This window comes from Tursiops truncatus, chromosome X, assembly GCF_011762595.2.
Source record: "Tursiops truncatus isolate mTurTru1 chromosome X, mTurTru1.mat.Y, whole genome shotgun sequence".
Classification (NCBI taxonomy): Eukaryota; Metazoa; Chordata; class Mammalia; order Artiodactyla; family Delphinidae; genus Tursiops; species Tursiops truncatus.
The window spans coordinates 89,970,179-89,987,520 of record NC_047055.1 but is presented as its reverse complement, the minus strand read 5'-3'; the positions used below and the strand labels follow the sequence as shown (position 1 = coordinate 89,987,520).

The 17,342-nt window shown below is 35.7% G+C and overlaps 1 protein-coding gene across 1 annotated transcript in view; it reads left to right on the top strand.

The window, feature by feature from the left end:
• Positions 1–17,342, top strand: part of KDM6A (lysine demethylase 6A) — a 204,571-nt gene that overhangs the window by 68,059 nt on the left and 119,170 nt on the right. Inside the window, 2 exon segments of the mRNA XM_019943503.3 lie at positions 4,389–4,497; positions 13,320–13,369. Coding sequence (XP_019799062.2) covers positions 4,389–4,497; positions 13,320–13,369 — 159 coding nt within the window.

Below are 17,342 nucleotides of genomic sequence, written 5' to 3'. Positions count from 1 at the left end.
AAGCAGCCTACTGAGCACAAATTATATTGAACATTGTGGAAAATGGCACTGTAATGGGAGGAAGACATCCAGTCTCTCTATGTAGCTGGGAGAACCTTTACTCTCCTTTGATTCTAGTATTTAATGATTAACTGTTTATTTCCCGTCTCAATGTTTTTTTTTTTGGAAGTAGGTGGTAATGATTATAGATGTGTAAGCCACTAACTATAAACAACTATAGGATTTTAAAGTGATGTTTGTGGAAGGTGTTGCTCATCCCCAGTGCAAGATATACCATTATTTTTATAGGTTTTTCATTTATAAAAATAAGAAATTTTGCTTTCTTAATATTTAGCATATGGGTTGAATATTCATTGTTTTAAGCTTTAAAAATTACCTAGTCTACACTGTTCATTTGCCATATGTCTATATAAATTTAAACACAAATTTAATGAAACAATTTAAAAATTCAGTTGTCTTGCACTAGCTATGTTTCAAGTGCTCAATAGCCACATATGTCTAGTATATTGGGCAGCACAGATTACAGAACATTTTTGTCATTGCAGAACGTGCTCTGTTGAATGATGATGATCTAGTACAAATGATTTTCATTCACATTTCTGACTATCCTTACACTAAAGGTAGTATGAATCCTGGAGGAAAGCATAATAATTTTTAAGTTTAATTATGAAAAACTGTAAAATGAACAAAATAAAAAGTTTCCGTATGGCTGGACTATAGACTTTCTATTTTTATCATTTGTTTTGTATTCTAGTTGTTTTTCTCTGCATATGTGTACAAAACCATACTTATCCTATATGGGGATGATTTTATTTGTGCACATTTAAAATGAAAAAAAAAAGCAAGAATATAAAAGTAACCCTTTTAGAATGTTAAATTGATACAGCCACTATGGAGAACAGTATGGAGGTTCCTTAAAAAACAAAAAATGGAACTGCCATATGACCTAGCAATTCCCACTACGGGGCATATACCCTGAGAAAACCATAATTCAAAAAGAGTCATGTAGGACTTCCCTGGTGGCGCAGTGGATAAGAATCTGCCTGCCAATGCAGGGGACACTGGTTCGATCCCTGGTCCCGGAAGATCCCACATGCCACGGAGCAGCTAAGCCCATGCGCCACAACTACAACTACTGAAGCCCGTGCGCCTAGAGCCCGTGATCCACAACAAGAGAAGCCGCCGCAATGAGAAGCCTGCGCACTGCGTCGAAGAGTAGCCCCTGCTTGCCGCAACTAGAGAAAGCCTGTGTGCAGCAACGAAAACCCAACACAGCCAAAAATAAATTAAAAAATTAAAAAAAAAAGTCATGTACCACAATGTTTATTGCAGCTCTATTTACAATAGCCAGGACATGGAAGCAACCTAAGTGTCCATCAACAGATGAATGGATAAAGAAGATGTGGCACATATATACAATGGAATATTACTCAGCCATAAAAAGAAAGGACATTGAGTTATTTGGAGTGAGGTGGATGGACCTAGAGACGGTCATACAGAGTGAAGTAAGTCAGAAAGAGAAAACAAATACCGTATGCTAACACATATATATGGAATCTTAAAAAAAAAAAGAAGGTTCTGAAGAACCTATGGGCAGGACAGGAATAAAGATGCAGACCTAGAGAATGGACTTGAGGATGTGGGGAAGGGGAAGGAGGTAAGCTGGGATGAAGTGAGAGAGTGGCATGGACACATATACACTTCCAAATGTAAAATAGCTAGCTAGTGGGAAGCAGCCACATGGCACAGGTAGATCAGCTCGGTGCTTTGTGTCCACCCAGAGGAGTGGGATAGAGAGGGTGGGAGGGAGATGCAAGAGGGAGGAGGTAAAGGGATATATGTTTATGTATAGCTGATTCACTTTGTTATACAGCAGAAAACTAACACCATGTAAAGCAATTATACTCCAATAAAGATGTTAAAAAAAAAGTAATCCTTTTAACAAGAAATAGTTTTGTTTTATAGAAGTTTGCCTGAACTTTGTTCTAAATCTAAACTAACTACATATCGTCTATGTTTAAAACTAGCCTTTTAATGAAACTCATTACTATAAAAACACTGTTTCATTCTAGCTTATTTTATGAGTTAGTAGTATTGGAAAATTGCCCCATTTATTTATTTTCCTTTAAATGCTTTTAAAAAATTGTTAGTATTTGCCTGTATCTAATATCAGTGCTTACCTCAAACACTTCAAATAAATTCATGAAGTTTCACCATGAAATGGTGACTCAAGGTGCTTGGAACGTTTATTCTGCCTTTTTGCTCATCTTCATTTTGTTTGGTATTTGGCTCTGTCAGCGTCATTTTTGACCACTAACATAGTTGGTAGGTTTAGGTACGTGCTGGCTTTGTTGGAAATTACTATGAATCTGTTGATTGAGTCTGAGTGTCCATTCTGATTTTTGCCTGGTGTTGTGTTTCGTGGTGATCAGAGTTGTGTATAGTACTCACTTTAGATGTATTCCTTTTTTTAATGGAATATGGAAGATAGGTAATAGATGATCATGGTAGTGGCATCAATGTTTGGTGATAAGAGGAAGTATAGGATGTTGCCATCTTTTTACTTAGATTATTAAAGAAAATTTATTCGTGTTTGTATCTTGAAATCTTTTTCACCATGAAACTATATTTGCTGGTAAATTTAGTGCTAATCAGCCATGAGAAATTATCAGAGAGGAGTAGCAAAAGTTTCTAAATATCTAACTTAAGAGTTTAAAAAACTAAGACAATAACTAGCTTCATTTACAATGCCATTATTAGCTTTAAAAAGTCATTTTATTTAGTGTAAAAATTAATAATTGTCATACTGTAGCCCAATAATTTTATGAATTTCACTGATATTAAAAAGCACTGAAATAAATTATATTTTTGTACTCTAACCATCTGCCAGATAGGATTATGTATGACTTAAATAAAGAAGATCTTGAAATTTCCAAATTATAGTAATTTCTGAGATGTCAGTGTAGCATTCAGGCTCTTTTAATTATAAGGAAGCAGAATGATAAGTTTTCAGTGATTGTGATTTGGTATATATGTACATTTAGATAGCTAAGAGTGGAATAAGAACTGAAGACAGTCCCTTTTAATAAATGTTAGACTTTAAGGATGGTAAAATCATCCCAAAATTCGCCTTGTTTAGGATGGCTTCCCCAAACTTGATAAGTATTTATGTATGTACTTTGGATAGGTAAATTTAAAATTTTGAAACTCTTCATCAAAGGCTTTATATTTTACAGGAGAGGAAAAATCAAGGCATTTTAAGTGGGTACCATGCTCCACATCACACTTTCTTATCCCATCAAAAGCTCTTGAAGCGGTGGTGAAAGGATTTTTTGATAATGGAAACTTTTTTTGTGGACACCAAACCTGAGAGTGTACTCAGACATTTGAGAAATCATACACATTTTTTTCTTCAGTGACTCCAGCACACAATAACACATAACAACATTGTAGTGTAGATTGTTAGGGAAATTTTGACAAAATTATTGGGGTGCTTGAAACAATCCTGGAAGAGTTGGAGCTTTTTATCTTAACCTAAGTAGAAGGTAGAGAAACAATTATTAAGTACCTATGGAGTGCTAAGCACTGTGATAAACCCTTAGAGAACTTTTCTAGTTTTAATCCTTTAATCAGCCCTTTGAGTGTTATTAAAATTGAGAATCAGAGACGATAAGTTCCCCAGGATCTCCTGTAGCTAATGATGACTGGAATTTGTCAGACTCCAGAATCCTGTTCTTTCCATCATTCATTATTTTCCCTCTGCACTCTTCTGGATTACAAAAAAAGAATGATATCCTTAAAATACTGTTATTTTTTTTCTTCAGGGAACAAACAGAGTGAGTGCATATGCATGTATTGGAATGGGGGTAAAATTAGGAATAGAGTTAGAGTTGGTGGGTATGACGTGTATCATAAGAAGATAATTGAAAGACAGTTTATGGTAGTTTAAGTGGGTAGAGGTGATGGTAAAAAGTAGCTCTTCAGTATAAATGGTAGTTATCATTACTCTGGAGATTCTGTGAATTCTCATGTGATTCAATAAAGTTCTTACCATTTGTGGAAAAGATTAATATATTTGTTTATGTCAACATGGACCACAGTAAAAATTTAGATTTACAGCTAATGAATAAAGTTATCAGAGTGTTCCTACATTATCTTATTTGGCAAGTATTTCCATTTTATAAGTAGGAAAAGCACTTATGCCATAATTAGTGGTTCTTTTAATAAATAGGTATTTTAGAAGAATACTGCATTGACTATATCTGAGGTAGAAGTAAAATATATTGATTTCTTGGTGATTGAATGGAGGATTATATGCATTATCTCAGGAAGGAAATGTATTTTAGGGTTTTGTCTTTTTTTAAAATGTTTGTATTTTTTATTTCTAGGCTGTTCGCTGCTACGAATCTCTAATCTTAAAAGCTGAAGGAAAAGTGGAGTCTGATTTCTTTTGTCAATTAGGTCACTTCAACCTCTTATTGGAAGATTATCCAAAAGGTAATTTTTTTCCCCTTGTTAATTACTGTTTGATTTATATATGTATTCAAAATAACTGTAATTGTACTCTATCGGAAGTATTACCATTTTTACTTCTAAGAAATTATAAGCTTATGAACATCCTAAAAACAATGAGAAAAGTGGAGTAGATGGAAATGGGAAAAGTTCACATGACTGCATGTAAATCAGCAGTAAGTTGACCATTCTGCTAAACTGATAACCACCTACATGTGTACTACCGTTTTGTTCTGCCTTGTGAAAAATTCCTGCTTTTTAAAGGCTCAACTATAGTAGAAAGTGAGCCATTGATGGACACTTTGGAAAAGTAACACAAACTCAGCATTTCTCTTCTTTATCCTTTAACTTCGATTTTAGCTAGAAAATATTTGAATGAAAACCTGATCTGTAGCCATGTTATTGTAAAGGTAAGTAACATAGAGAGATGATCACACATGAGCTTGAGCGTTGGATAAAGCATTTTTTTTATTCATTTGAAAAGCTTTTCCTATCGGAAATAAGTGAGTTAAATTATTGAAGGTAGCCCCCCAAGATGTGTCCTTTTTATGGTACCAAGCGGCTGACCCAGGCCATTACTCACTTAGGAAGTTAAAAGCACCCCCCAAACACCACACCCCTCAATACCAAAGGCAAAGAAAAACTATATTCTTATAATCAATAACATTTTAACCTTTTGATGATAGTAAACATTTTAATGTGGAGTGGATGGACTTATGCTTGTTTTCCACAAATGTATTTAGGTGGGCTGAACAACTGAAAGGTTGTTCAGGGCTAGAGCGAAGGATTGTTCGTGTTTAATTATGTTAGGTCAAGTGAATACTTTCCTAATGAAAGTACAATTTTACTTTGAGACAGGTATGCTGTGGGGTTTGAAATTAGGCTTATTCCCCAGCTCATCTCTGTGGTTCAGCTACATTACTTTTTAACAGATTATAAACATCCCTGAGCTTCTATCTGTAATCTGTAAAACGAGGGGAGGATGTGGTAGCTGCTCAGGGGTTTTGGGATTCCTGTGTGAAACTGTTAATACTTAGCAAAGTGACTTCAGGGTAATAGGTATTGATAATTATTTAACAATCTATTAGATATTTTAATTAAAACAGTAACTTATTTAAAGGAAAGAATTATACAAAAGAAATAATACAGAGTTCTGTGCAATCTGATTTTTCATTGCTGCACCTTTTATTTGGAGAGCGCACTAGTTTTAGAGCATATAAACAGAGACCCAGACTTGAAAATTAGGTTGCATATGTGGCTGTATGTCCTTATTGCTTAGTGGTCATTTAAAATAAATAAATAAATAAATAAACAAACAAATTAAAAAAAAAGCTTTTAAAACTTTATTAGTCTATGAATTTAGCTACATTTTCCATTTATAAAATGTTTGGCTGTGAAGGTAATGAAGAATCCAGGGATAGTTGTTTTGGAGGTGTTTTCTTTTTTGGAAGGTGTGGTGGGGGCATGTGGCAAACTAGACAGTGCTGGCAAACTAGCTTGTAGGAGTAATCTAGAAAGATGGGAGAAGAGAAGGGTAACCCAAGGATTTAAGTCCTTGAAAAGGTGTGCTCTGCGACCCGTTTGCTGTTGTGTAGATGAACTGACCATTGATAATTTGTAATAGGAAGAAGAGGAAGGAGAGAATGAATGCAGAGGTATACATTTGTATTTCAGTATATTTTAGTATTTCAAGCTGATGGCTGCTTATTTCCTAGACGAGAGTTGTTTGAATTCATCCTTGAGGCTTTATTGACCACATTCCCACTTAAAAAAAATCCTTTAAAAATACTAATTATTGAAATCTTTCTATCCATTCTCTTCACTGTCTTCCCAGAAGTCCCAGACTACAGCCAGTCTCTAGTAGCCCCTTCCACACAATCATCACCATCATCACCAATTTATGGAGACATTTGTTACCTCAGGCTACTTTCTCCTTTTTTCTTTGGAACCAGTACAAGATGAGAACCTCTAGCCCCAAACAAATAGATGGTTTATTTTTAGAGAACAGATTACAAACCATAACTTACTGGGAAATAAACATAAACTATTCAGTGAACATGTGAGTAGACTGCTCAGATGTATGTATGTGGGGAATTTACTGGCCCTGTTTATTCTGAGGACAGTTCTTTAAAATACTGTCCTGAGTCCTCTTGTGCGTGAAATTTTCAGAGTTTGGGGTTCCTTATGAAAAAACTGCTTCTACTTTTGGAGTAGAAGATGCTAGAAAATATTTTGTGTACATTTTGGACTGTGGTTTTTCTGCCCTTATTTCTTATTCTGATCTCATCTACTTCCTGTCTTATATGAATTTCTAAAAATTTCTGATCTACAGATAGTATACTTTCATTGTCTTTACTGTTATGGATTTATTAATTAAAAATTACCTTTTCATTTCAGAGGAATTTGAAGAAGAAGATAAAAAGACCTTATAAAACATTTTTTAGTCTTTCTAGTTGGTAATATGTATGAAGAATTTAAAAAATTTTCCATCACTTGATTTGGTTATTAGCCTTCTAGGAATTTGTCCTGAAAAAAGTAATGGGTTAGAGGATTGCGGGAAAAATGGAGGCTGGAGGCTTAATTGCACTTAGCCTGTTGTTGTTGGATTCCTCTGCAGTGAGTTAGCATACAAGATGTTTTAGTAAGGAGTACCTTTAGGATCAGCACTGTGGAAGGTGGGAATGGAACCAGGAATTGGACAGAGGGAGAAGTTAAGCTGTGACAGCCTTGGCCAACTCCATGGGAGCCCCGGAGCTAGAATGGCTATCACTGGTTGGGCCAAGATGACCAGGCCTTTATACTCCATTCATTCCATACTGGACATGGGAAGGAGTGTGACCTCAGGCAAGGTTGCTCTCCTCAACTTAAGACAACTCACTGCTAGAGGCTCTCTTGTACGCAAGACTGCCAACAGTCCTTCCTTGAAGTGGGATTTGAGTGTTCCTTATAGTGTCTATACCTCCTTTCCACTCCTACCCCCACGGCTAACCTGTCAACCTCAGCTGAACCAAACAGCTGATGGGGCTGTCAGACAGACTGCCTTAAGCCATGGAGATGGTACTGGTGATTTCTCTTCTTTGAGTTGAAGAACAACCTGAGAGACAGAGAACCCCGGGCTGAAGGACAAGTGTATATTCTTGTGAATATATGTGATGGGTCTCAGGAGCAGTTTAATTAATAGAAATTATGTGTAAATATTTGTGAATATGTATGGCAGATTATAGGAGAGAATCGTCATTAAGTTAAGTTGATTGCTTAGAAAATCCGGTAGTAAAATACCTCAGTACACAGCAAAATTATAAAAAGATAGAAACTCTGAGGTAAGAGACTTGGGGTGCAGATAGTAAAAATTCCAGAAGTAAAAAAATTAGTTGAAGGAGATACAATAATTAATCATTCCTGATATTAGTATGAAAACCTTGACACTTTTACAGATAGTTTCTTCATGGTTTGTGGTGAGCTGGAAGTTTTCCCTGAAATTCCACCTGATGATAGATCTTTCTCCCTTTCCTCCTTCCTTCAAGTAATTGGTCATTTGTTGCATTGTCTATCACTTTTGGGCAAAGTAGGTTTTGGTTGTTTTAGTTCCTCAGTGATTATAAATGGCTAGGGCAAGTTACATGCTAAGAGTTGCTTATGTGGAGAAGTCTTAAGTCAGAGTTGGTGAGCTCTTTTTGTCTTTCTCTCTTTCTATGTTTCTTGGTGGAATGACAACACTCCATCCTAGGATATATATAGTATAAGGACATAAAGTGCATGTTTTCCAATAATAGATCTTGAGTTTGGCTTCTCCAAAAATTGCCTTTTTTGGATCCTTGCATGGTTCATCTCTTTATTGTCATGGTTGTTGGAACTAAAGGTTGTGATTCTTGTAAGAATCTGCTCTTTGTTTTAAAAGTTCTTTCAGATAGTCATTGGGGTAGTTTGCATAGTATATATGATACAAATTTACTTTGTGTTGAAATAGTAAAATGAAATGAAAATCCAGAATACTGACATAAACTGGCATGTAATATACATAGAATGAATATGATGTATCTTTCTGAAGCTGATACAGTTAAGGTGATCATTCATGTGTTTCATTGCATTTGTAGTCATTGTACCCTCTTTCTCCATATAACTTTATTTAAACGTATTTACTGATATAAACAAATTCACTGTGCCTCCACTCCCTCTCATCACAATTTGGGCATAATTGATTTTGTTCAATCTACTTGTGGCCTAGAATTAGAAAATGCAATTGAGAAAAATAACCCAAGGGGAAAAAAATAGTGACCATAACCCAGGTTGTCAGTTCATATCCAGGCAACGAGCAAAAGTTGTAGCTTCAAGAACTAGAGAGCTGGTGGTAGAACACATTGAAGGAATACCAATAAGACAGCTACTTGATGGTTCTTGTAGTAAACCAAATGTGCGATATTAAAAACCTCAAGGAGGGACTTCCCTGGTGGTCCAGTGCTTGAGACTCTGGCCCTTCCACTGCAGGGGGCACAGGTTCGATCCCTAGTTGGGGAACTAAGATCTCGCATGCTGCGTGGCCAAAAAATAAAAAATAAAAATAAAAGACCTCGAAGAGTATATTATTTTAATGACGACAAAGAAGTAGTAAATCTGAGATCTCAGTAGATGTGTTAATTTGACTTGAAAACCTCAGTGAAGATGCTGATAGAGGAGTAAAAGGATTCCAATATTCGTTTCTTTGCTTTTCCAACTTCCTGTCTGCTTGTCTCTGTAATCTTAGGAACAAAGGTCTGTCGTGTTGGATACTATCCAGAGGGTTTTTCAAATGTTAATGTGTATTAATACTACATACAAGAGAAGATGTGTTTTAGGCAGTCATAGATTTGAGAAGGCAGAAAGGTGCTAGGGAGTTAGGTACATCAGTCATTTATATACAGTGAAACAGTTAGTATAAGCTCTCTGAGATCTCATTTATCCCAGGGTATAAATACAACTTTTTAGTTCAGCCTCAGATAAAAATAATCAAAGATCTTTTGACCTAATAATAATCTTAGGCAGTCACAACTTGTTCTGGCCTAAAGATGACAGTCAGTGCAATTGACAGATTTACTTGTACTTCTTTCCTTTCCTTCCCTTCCATACCCATAGACTCACCCGTGAGCAGCTAACCTGCTGCCTATAGTGTTATACACTGGGCTAGAGATGAAAAGAGAAATGCTGAGTTCTGCCTGCAGTTAGTGCATAGTCTAATGTGAGTGTAGATTGAATTTTAAATCTGTTTCTTCCTTGCATTTCTGTTGCATCTTACTCTGAAGGAGACTCCCTTTTTCTGGCAGAAAGTTAAATTTAACTTCCTTCTTATTTGCATTTGTATTTTTGCTTGTTTTCTTTTGCATTTAATTTTTTTAGACCTGGTTACTTTGTTAGTACTCTGCCAGTTTTCTATAATCCTTTAAATTCATTATATTTTTCTCTCTTTTTTTAAGTCTACACAGACTAAATGGGCTTATTTAAAAACAAAATAAAACTCAGAATTATGAAAAAAGTCTGTCCATAAATAAAGTTGATTCCAACGATTAAAAATATCTGACCTTTGGAAATTGGTTGATAGAGAGTTGAAATTAATATGTTTGAGCACACCATTCTTGGTTAAGTGGCAAAAGAAAAGGACAGTCTTGCCTGAAGTACTGTTAAAAAGATTTCCTAGTGGGATGAACAAGGACTTCTGGAGCCAGTAAATAACTGAGGGATCTCCAAGTGAAGATTAGGTGATTTAGGGAAGGAAAAGCCCATTAGACAGATGGTACAATCCTGAAACTGGTTTTAAGCATTATAAGTATGTCCAAATAAATGATTTCCCTCATTCTCTATTAAGGACTTAAGGAAAATCTAGTTACAGTGGAGTAGGAATTTATTTTCACAATAGGTAACTGACTTAAAGATTGGAAATAAGGACTGTGCTTGGTTAAAAGGATTTCATTAGAGAGACTCCGGTGGTGGTACTTGTAGAGTTTTAATGATTTATTTGGATTAGGAAAAATGTTAAATATGTTAAGGTCTTTCTTAAAATATAGGATCCTAGGCCTAATGGAGTAAAGTATAATTGTTGAGAAATGTGTAAATGAATGGAAAGATAACAAATGCTCATTGAAGTGTCTCATTTACAAATCTGTGCTTGAAATTCGGAGCATTTACTTTTGTGACTTTGAATTTGAGGGCTTGTATTTATTTCTCAATTCATCATATTGTAGTATGGATGCCATTGTTTCTCCCAATTGATAATCACATAGGCTTCTTCGGTTCACGTAGGTACCCTCGGTTTCAGTTACATCATACTGTCTCTTTAAGGGCTCTTCAAATTCTAAAATGGGAATTTTATGAAGTCATGTAATATATATTGTTATTCATGTTATTGGAAACATACCCTTCAAGTTTGTTGAAATTCCCGTTAAAAGGGCAGTCCAGGCTTGATATGGTGATTGCACAAAATTGTCAGGGACCCTGGCTTCTCTTGGTTAGGAGGCACAAATATCAAAGACTTGATTCTAGCTTAACAATAAGGAGATTTATTCCCTCATATAATTGAAGGTTCATAGGTGAGTTGTGCACTAGATATAGTTCGAAGTCTAGAAGTATCCAGTACTTTCCATCTGTTTCTGCTGCTATCTTCTGTGGGCTTCATCTTAAGAATAGTTCCCCTGTGGTGGCAGTTGGTGATATATGCTTCCTTGTTCACATCAGGCAGTAGAGGAGAAAACACCTTTTCCATGACTGTTCTCTATAAATCCGTCAAACCTTATTTGACTATTCTGTTCTGTCTAGCTTGGTAAGTTGGTTTGCTTTTCTTTTAGAAAACCATTAATCAGTGATCTTTATGAGCTAGCTACACTCATGTATGAAGAACTAGAAAACAGAAGATGGCTTGAAATCACCTCTTCCTCAGAACTGGAAAAATTACAGTCTAAATGTCCTTCCAAGTGATAGGTTGGTTGGCATCATCTTTGTGCAAAAAAGATGAACATAATTCAAATAAGTTACTTGTTCGGATACGTGATGATGTTTTTGGGTGATGCTTCTCTAATTTGAACATATTCAGGAAGTTCTCTATGTGGTATTCTATATGGTATTCATTTTGGCTGCTTACTGATGAACAGTATGAAAACATACCTGGAGTTTTAGAAAATGTTAATTTCCACCCTCCCCATTTTTTTTCAGTATAAAATTTTTTACAACGTGTTGAAAATCTTATTTGAAAATGTTACTCTTTTTAAAAATTGAGGTATAATTGATATATAACTATTAGTTTCAGGTATATAACATAATGATTTGATGTTTGCATATATTGTGGAATGATCATAGTTAAGTCTAGTTAACATCTGTCACCATACACAGTTATAGTATTTTTCTTGTGATGAGAACTTTAAGATTTACTCTTAGCAGCTTTCAAATATGCAATACAGTATTATTAATTATAGTCATCATGCTGCACATTACACCCCCGTGACTTATTTATTGCTCATGAGTTTTAAAAAAAGGCTCTCTACCAATTCTAATGTGCACGTATAACCTTTACTTTACTTTGTTACTGCCTGCCCCTCACTGAGTTTTTGGATTGACAAGCTCTACAGTTGACTGTTGAACAGCACAGGTTTGAGCCTTGCAGGTCCTCTTATACGTGGGATTTTTTCAGTACATATATGTACTGCTATTTTTATCATCCGTGGAATGTGGAAATCCGTGCACATGCAGGGCCGACTGTGGGATGTGATCACAGTGGATTTTGGTATCTACGGCGGATCCTGGGGACCAATCCACTGCAGATACTGAGGGACGACTGTAGTTTAATTTCTTCCAGAGCCTGTTATACCTTGAGATGGATTTAGGGGTATGGGATGCCCTATTTTGGAATTGAGTTGGAGTTTGGGGTAAGGTAATTGTGGGCTGGGTTTTTTTTCTTTTTTGATTGTATGAAAGGGAGCAGCACAAAAGGAGTACGGTTGACCCTTGAACAACAGGGGTTTGAACTTCGCAGGTCCACTTACACATGGAATTTTTTCAGTAGTAAATACTATAGCACTACATGATCTTGTGGTCGGTTGAATCCGAGGATACAGAACTGCGGATCCAGAGAGCCGTCGATAAGTTATACTTGGCTTTTCTACTGTGCGGGAGGTCAGTGCCTCTTACGTCTGTGTTGTTCAAGAGTCAACTGTAGTTCCTTTGCTCTTTGAGGTGGTTGAGCTCTTAGTCATTTTTTTTTTTTTTTTTTTTTTTTTTTTGAGGTATGTGGGCCTCTCGCTGTTGTGGCCTCTCCCGTTGCGGAGCACAGGCTCCGGACACACAGGCTCAGCGGCCATGGCTCACAGGCCCAGTGGCTCCGCGGCATGTGGGATCTTCCCGGACCGGGGCACGAACCCGTGTCCCCTGCATCCGCAGGCGGACTCTCAACCACTGCGCCACCAGGGAAGCCCTCTTAGTCATTTTTGGAAGTGAGATCCCTTGTTAGAACAAACGACCCATCACATTCTGGAGTATTAATCCATTTATCAGATTTGGTCTCTGAGGAAGTTCAAGTTGATTCAAGAGGTTGCCCCAGATTCTGTTCAAGTGCAGGTCTGATATGTGACCATGGTTTTACTTCCTTGAACTCCTATATATTGGACATTTGTTACCATGTCTGACTATGAGTAGGGGACGCCCCAGAGTTTAAATTGTTTGGTTTTAAATATCACTATCTGCTGGGAGGTGGGTATGATGGGAATTTTGTTGTAATGTTTCTTAAAACTTGTTAATTGATTTTGAAATGGGGACATAATTGTGACTCATGCTTATTTTCCTTCTTTCAGCATTATCTGCATACCAGAGGTACTACAGTTTACAATCTGACTACTGGAAGGTTAGTGCACATTTGCATACCCCTTCCCTTCCCCTCTTTCCCTCTTCCCCTTCCCTTCCCTTCCCTTCTCCTCTTCCCTCCCCTTCTCTTCTCTGGCAGATTACTGCTGTTTATACTCAAAACGAATTGTGCTCTTGCTTTTTTGTTTTGTTAATTGAAAATATTACTTCTAGGCAAAAGGGATTGGAAAGGGAGAAATGAGTGTTCTTCATTTGTGCTGTCTTGTATGATCAACTTGTATTTGTTAAAAGAATTAGATTATTCTGACACAGTTTGTTGGCCAAAGACGATCCAAAGTGTGAAAGTTAAAGCCATTAAAATCAAATGGCAACAAAATGATTCTTCAGTTGTCTTATGTTGGTACCTAGGAATAAAAGAAGTCTGAAGATGGCTGTATCAGGCTGAAAAGGGAAGGCATAAATGAAAATCTTTATTGGTATAGTCTGTCCTATAATTGGAGCTCTGAGGGCAGCTGAACCTAACCATTTTTTAAAAGACCAGTACCTAAAATGAAGAACTGTGCACAGCAATGAATCATCTATTTTCTTAGTTTGAGCAGTGCATAAAGTTACCTGGACAGGTTAATCTTTCACATCATGTTTACTTTGAAGTATAAGTTTACTGACCCAGTGGGGTTTCTTTATCTGAATTGCCATTTCAGATTTTTAAGGTGGATTTTATTCTTTCTATTGCCTAATTTATATTTCTTTTTGATATGTAGAAGTTTTAACAGTATATTTTGGTAATTTAAAAAATATATTGAAAATATCTTTTCTCGTCTATGGCTTATCTTTTCTTCTTTTTAAAGCTTATTGAAGTGTAATTAAATACCATAAAATTCAACTTCTTTATTATGCCATTCAGTGACTTTTAGTAAATTTCCAGAGTTGTGCAACCATAACCAAAGTCTTACTTTAGGACATGTCTATCTCACCGTAATGAAACCTCATGCCCAACCCCTGGCGAGTACTAATCTACTTTCTGTCTCTGTGTATTTGTATTTTCTGGATATTTCATATAAATTGAATCATATAATATGTAGTCTTTTGTGACTGACTTCTTTCACTAAGCATATATTTTTAAGGTTGATCCATGTGTAGCATGTATTAATACTTTATTCCTTTTTATTATCTAATAATAATTCCATTGTGTGGTTTTACCATATTTTATATATCCATTCATCAGTTGAGCATTTTAGTTGTCTCTACTTTTTGGCTATTGTGAATAATGCTCCTGTGAACATCTGTATACAAGTTTTTGTGTGGACATATATAGTTTCAGTTCTCTTCGGTAAATAACCAGGGGTGGAATTGCCAGGTTGTAAAGTAAATCTATGTTTAACATTTTGAGTAACTGCCAAAATTGTTTTCCAGGGTGGCTGTAACATTTTACATTCTCACCAGCAGTGTATGAGGGTAACAGTTTCTCCATATCCTCATTATTACAGTTTTTATTTGCATTTCCTAAAGACTGATGTTGAGCACTGTTTAATGACCACATTAGCTATTTGTGTATATTCTTTGGTGAAATGCCTCTGTAAACCTTTGCTGATTTTAAATTTGTTTTTTAAAAAAATTAGTGTGTTGGGACTGCCCTGGCGGTTCAGTGTTTAAGACTCCGCGCTTCCAATGAAGGGTGCATGGGTTTGATCTCTGATCTGGGAACTAAGATCCCACATGGCTGCGTGGCGCGGCCGAAAACTTAAAAAAAAAAAAAATTGGTGTGTTGTAAGAGTTCTTTATACATTCCGGATACAACCCCTTATCGGATATATAATTTGCAAATATTTTCTCAAAGTCTGTGGCTTATTATTTTCATTTTCTTGATAGTATAGTTTGAAGTGCAAAAATTAAAATTTTGATGACATCCAATTTCCTCAACTGTTTCTTTCATTGCTTGGGCTTTTGGTTTTGTAGCTAAGAAATCTTTGCCTAATCCAGTGTCATGGTGATTTCTTCCATTGTTTATTCAATCAGTTTGCTTCAGTACAGGTAGTACTGCAGTAAATAGTAAAAGTGTCTTTTTGTTAGTGTTCTTTGGTATAGATTCTCTTTGGTATAGATTCCTTGATAATTGGGATTGCTGGGTCTAGTGGTGTGAACCACTCCTTTGGGAGCTCTTGTTTCCCCTTGGTCTTAACCAAGAAAGTTTATGTCAGCAGGCTTTTTGTGAAATCTGATAGGTGAGAAATGGTGTCTTGTTTTTAACTTGCATTTCTTAATTGAATTTTTAATTGAAGTTTAAAGACTATTTGTGTTTCCTTTTCTTTGAAATATTTGTTCATTTCTCTTCAGTTGGGGCCATTGTTTTCTTTCTGTTTTGTATAGCCATATTTTATGTATGATCTATATTTATCCTTTATTTGTGATAAAAATTGCAGTTTTTCATTTATTGTTTTATTTTGCTTTTGTGTGTTTGTTTTTGTCCATGCAGAAGTTATTTCTATCTAGTCAAATTTATCAGTCTTTTTCTAAATTGCACCTGCATGTTGAATCATAGGATAGTTTTTTCCTCACTCCCAGGTGTTAGAGAAATTCATCCACATTTTCTTTTAGTACTTAAATGGTTTTAGTTTTTAATTTAAATCTCTGATCCATTTGGGATTTATCCCTGATTTATAGTGTGAGGAACATCTAAGTTTATTCTTTGCCTATGGCTAATTATCCCAACATAATATATTGTTAAAAAATTTCATTTTTTCCGTACTAATTTGAGATGTTGCCTTAGTTGTATGCTAAATTTTCATATGAAGTTTTGTCTACTTATATTTTCTGTGGTCTGTTTCATTAGTCTGTTCATGAATTAATGCTATACTATTTTACTTACAGAGGTTTTGGAATAGGTTTACACTACATATACAGTATGTATACGGTAGTGCTGTGGCACCCTTTCCCCATTGTTCTTGTTTCTAGGGTTTCCCTGGCTGTCCTTTCTTTGTTGCTTGTTTTTCCAAATAAACTAATTAACTCCACAAAAATAGCTGATGATTTTTCTCTCCGGCTTTTTTGAAGTATCATTTACATTATTTTAAGTGTTCAAATTTGCTGCATTTCGGCAATTTATATGGGGTTGTGTAATCATTACTGCAATTAAGATATAGAATGTTTCTATCACTCAAAGTGTTCCATTGTCCCCCTTTACAGTTGATTCCCATTCTTGACCCCTGGTCCCAGGCAACCAGTTATCTGTGTATATGCTTTCTGGAGTCTCTAATTTTGCCGTTCCTAGAATGTCACACACCTGGATTCAAATAGCATGTATTTTTTTGTTTTAATTTAGCATACTGTTTTTGAGATTCATCCATGTTCTTGTGTGTATCAGTATTGTGTTCCTTTTCATTGTTATGTAGTATCTAATAGAATGATTATACCACAATTAATTTTCCCCATTTATTAGTTGACAAACATTAGGGTTGTGTCCAGCTTTTGATAAGCATGAATGAAGTGCAGTGAACATTATTTGTTTTTGTGTAGACATAGGTTTCACTTCTCTTGGTATATATACCTAGGATTTGGAAATGCTGGGTCACATTGCAGTTGTAGAGTTAACGGCCAAACTTTTACAAAGTGGCTGTACCACTTCAACATTCTTACTAGCAATATATGAGATTCTCAATTGTTCTACATCTTGGATATCACTCGGTACTTTCAATCTTTTTAACTTTAGGCCATTCTAGTAAGTAAGTAGTGGGTTTTCATTTGGTGTTATCTGGTTTCCCCAATGATAGTGATGTTGAGCATCTTCTATGTGCTATTGGCCTTTTCATGTACGCTTTTGTTATTATCTGTTCACATCTTTTGCCTGATTTTTAACACTTCTTTTTGTATATTATTAATTGAGTTGCATGGGCTCTTTGCATATTCCCTTTGTCAGATATGTTTTGCAAATACTTTTTCACAAGTCTGTGGTTTGCTTTTTGTTTTCTTACTTGTGCCTTTTACGAGGCAAATATTTATAATTTTGATGAAGTTCC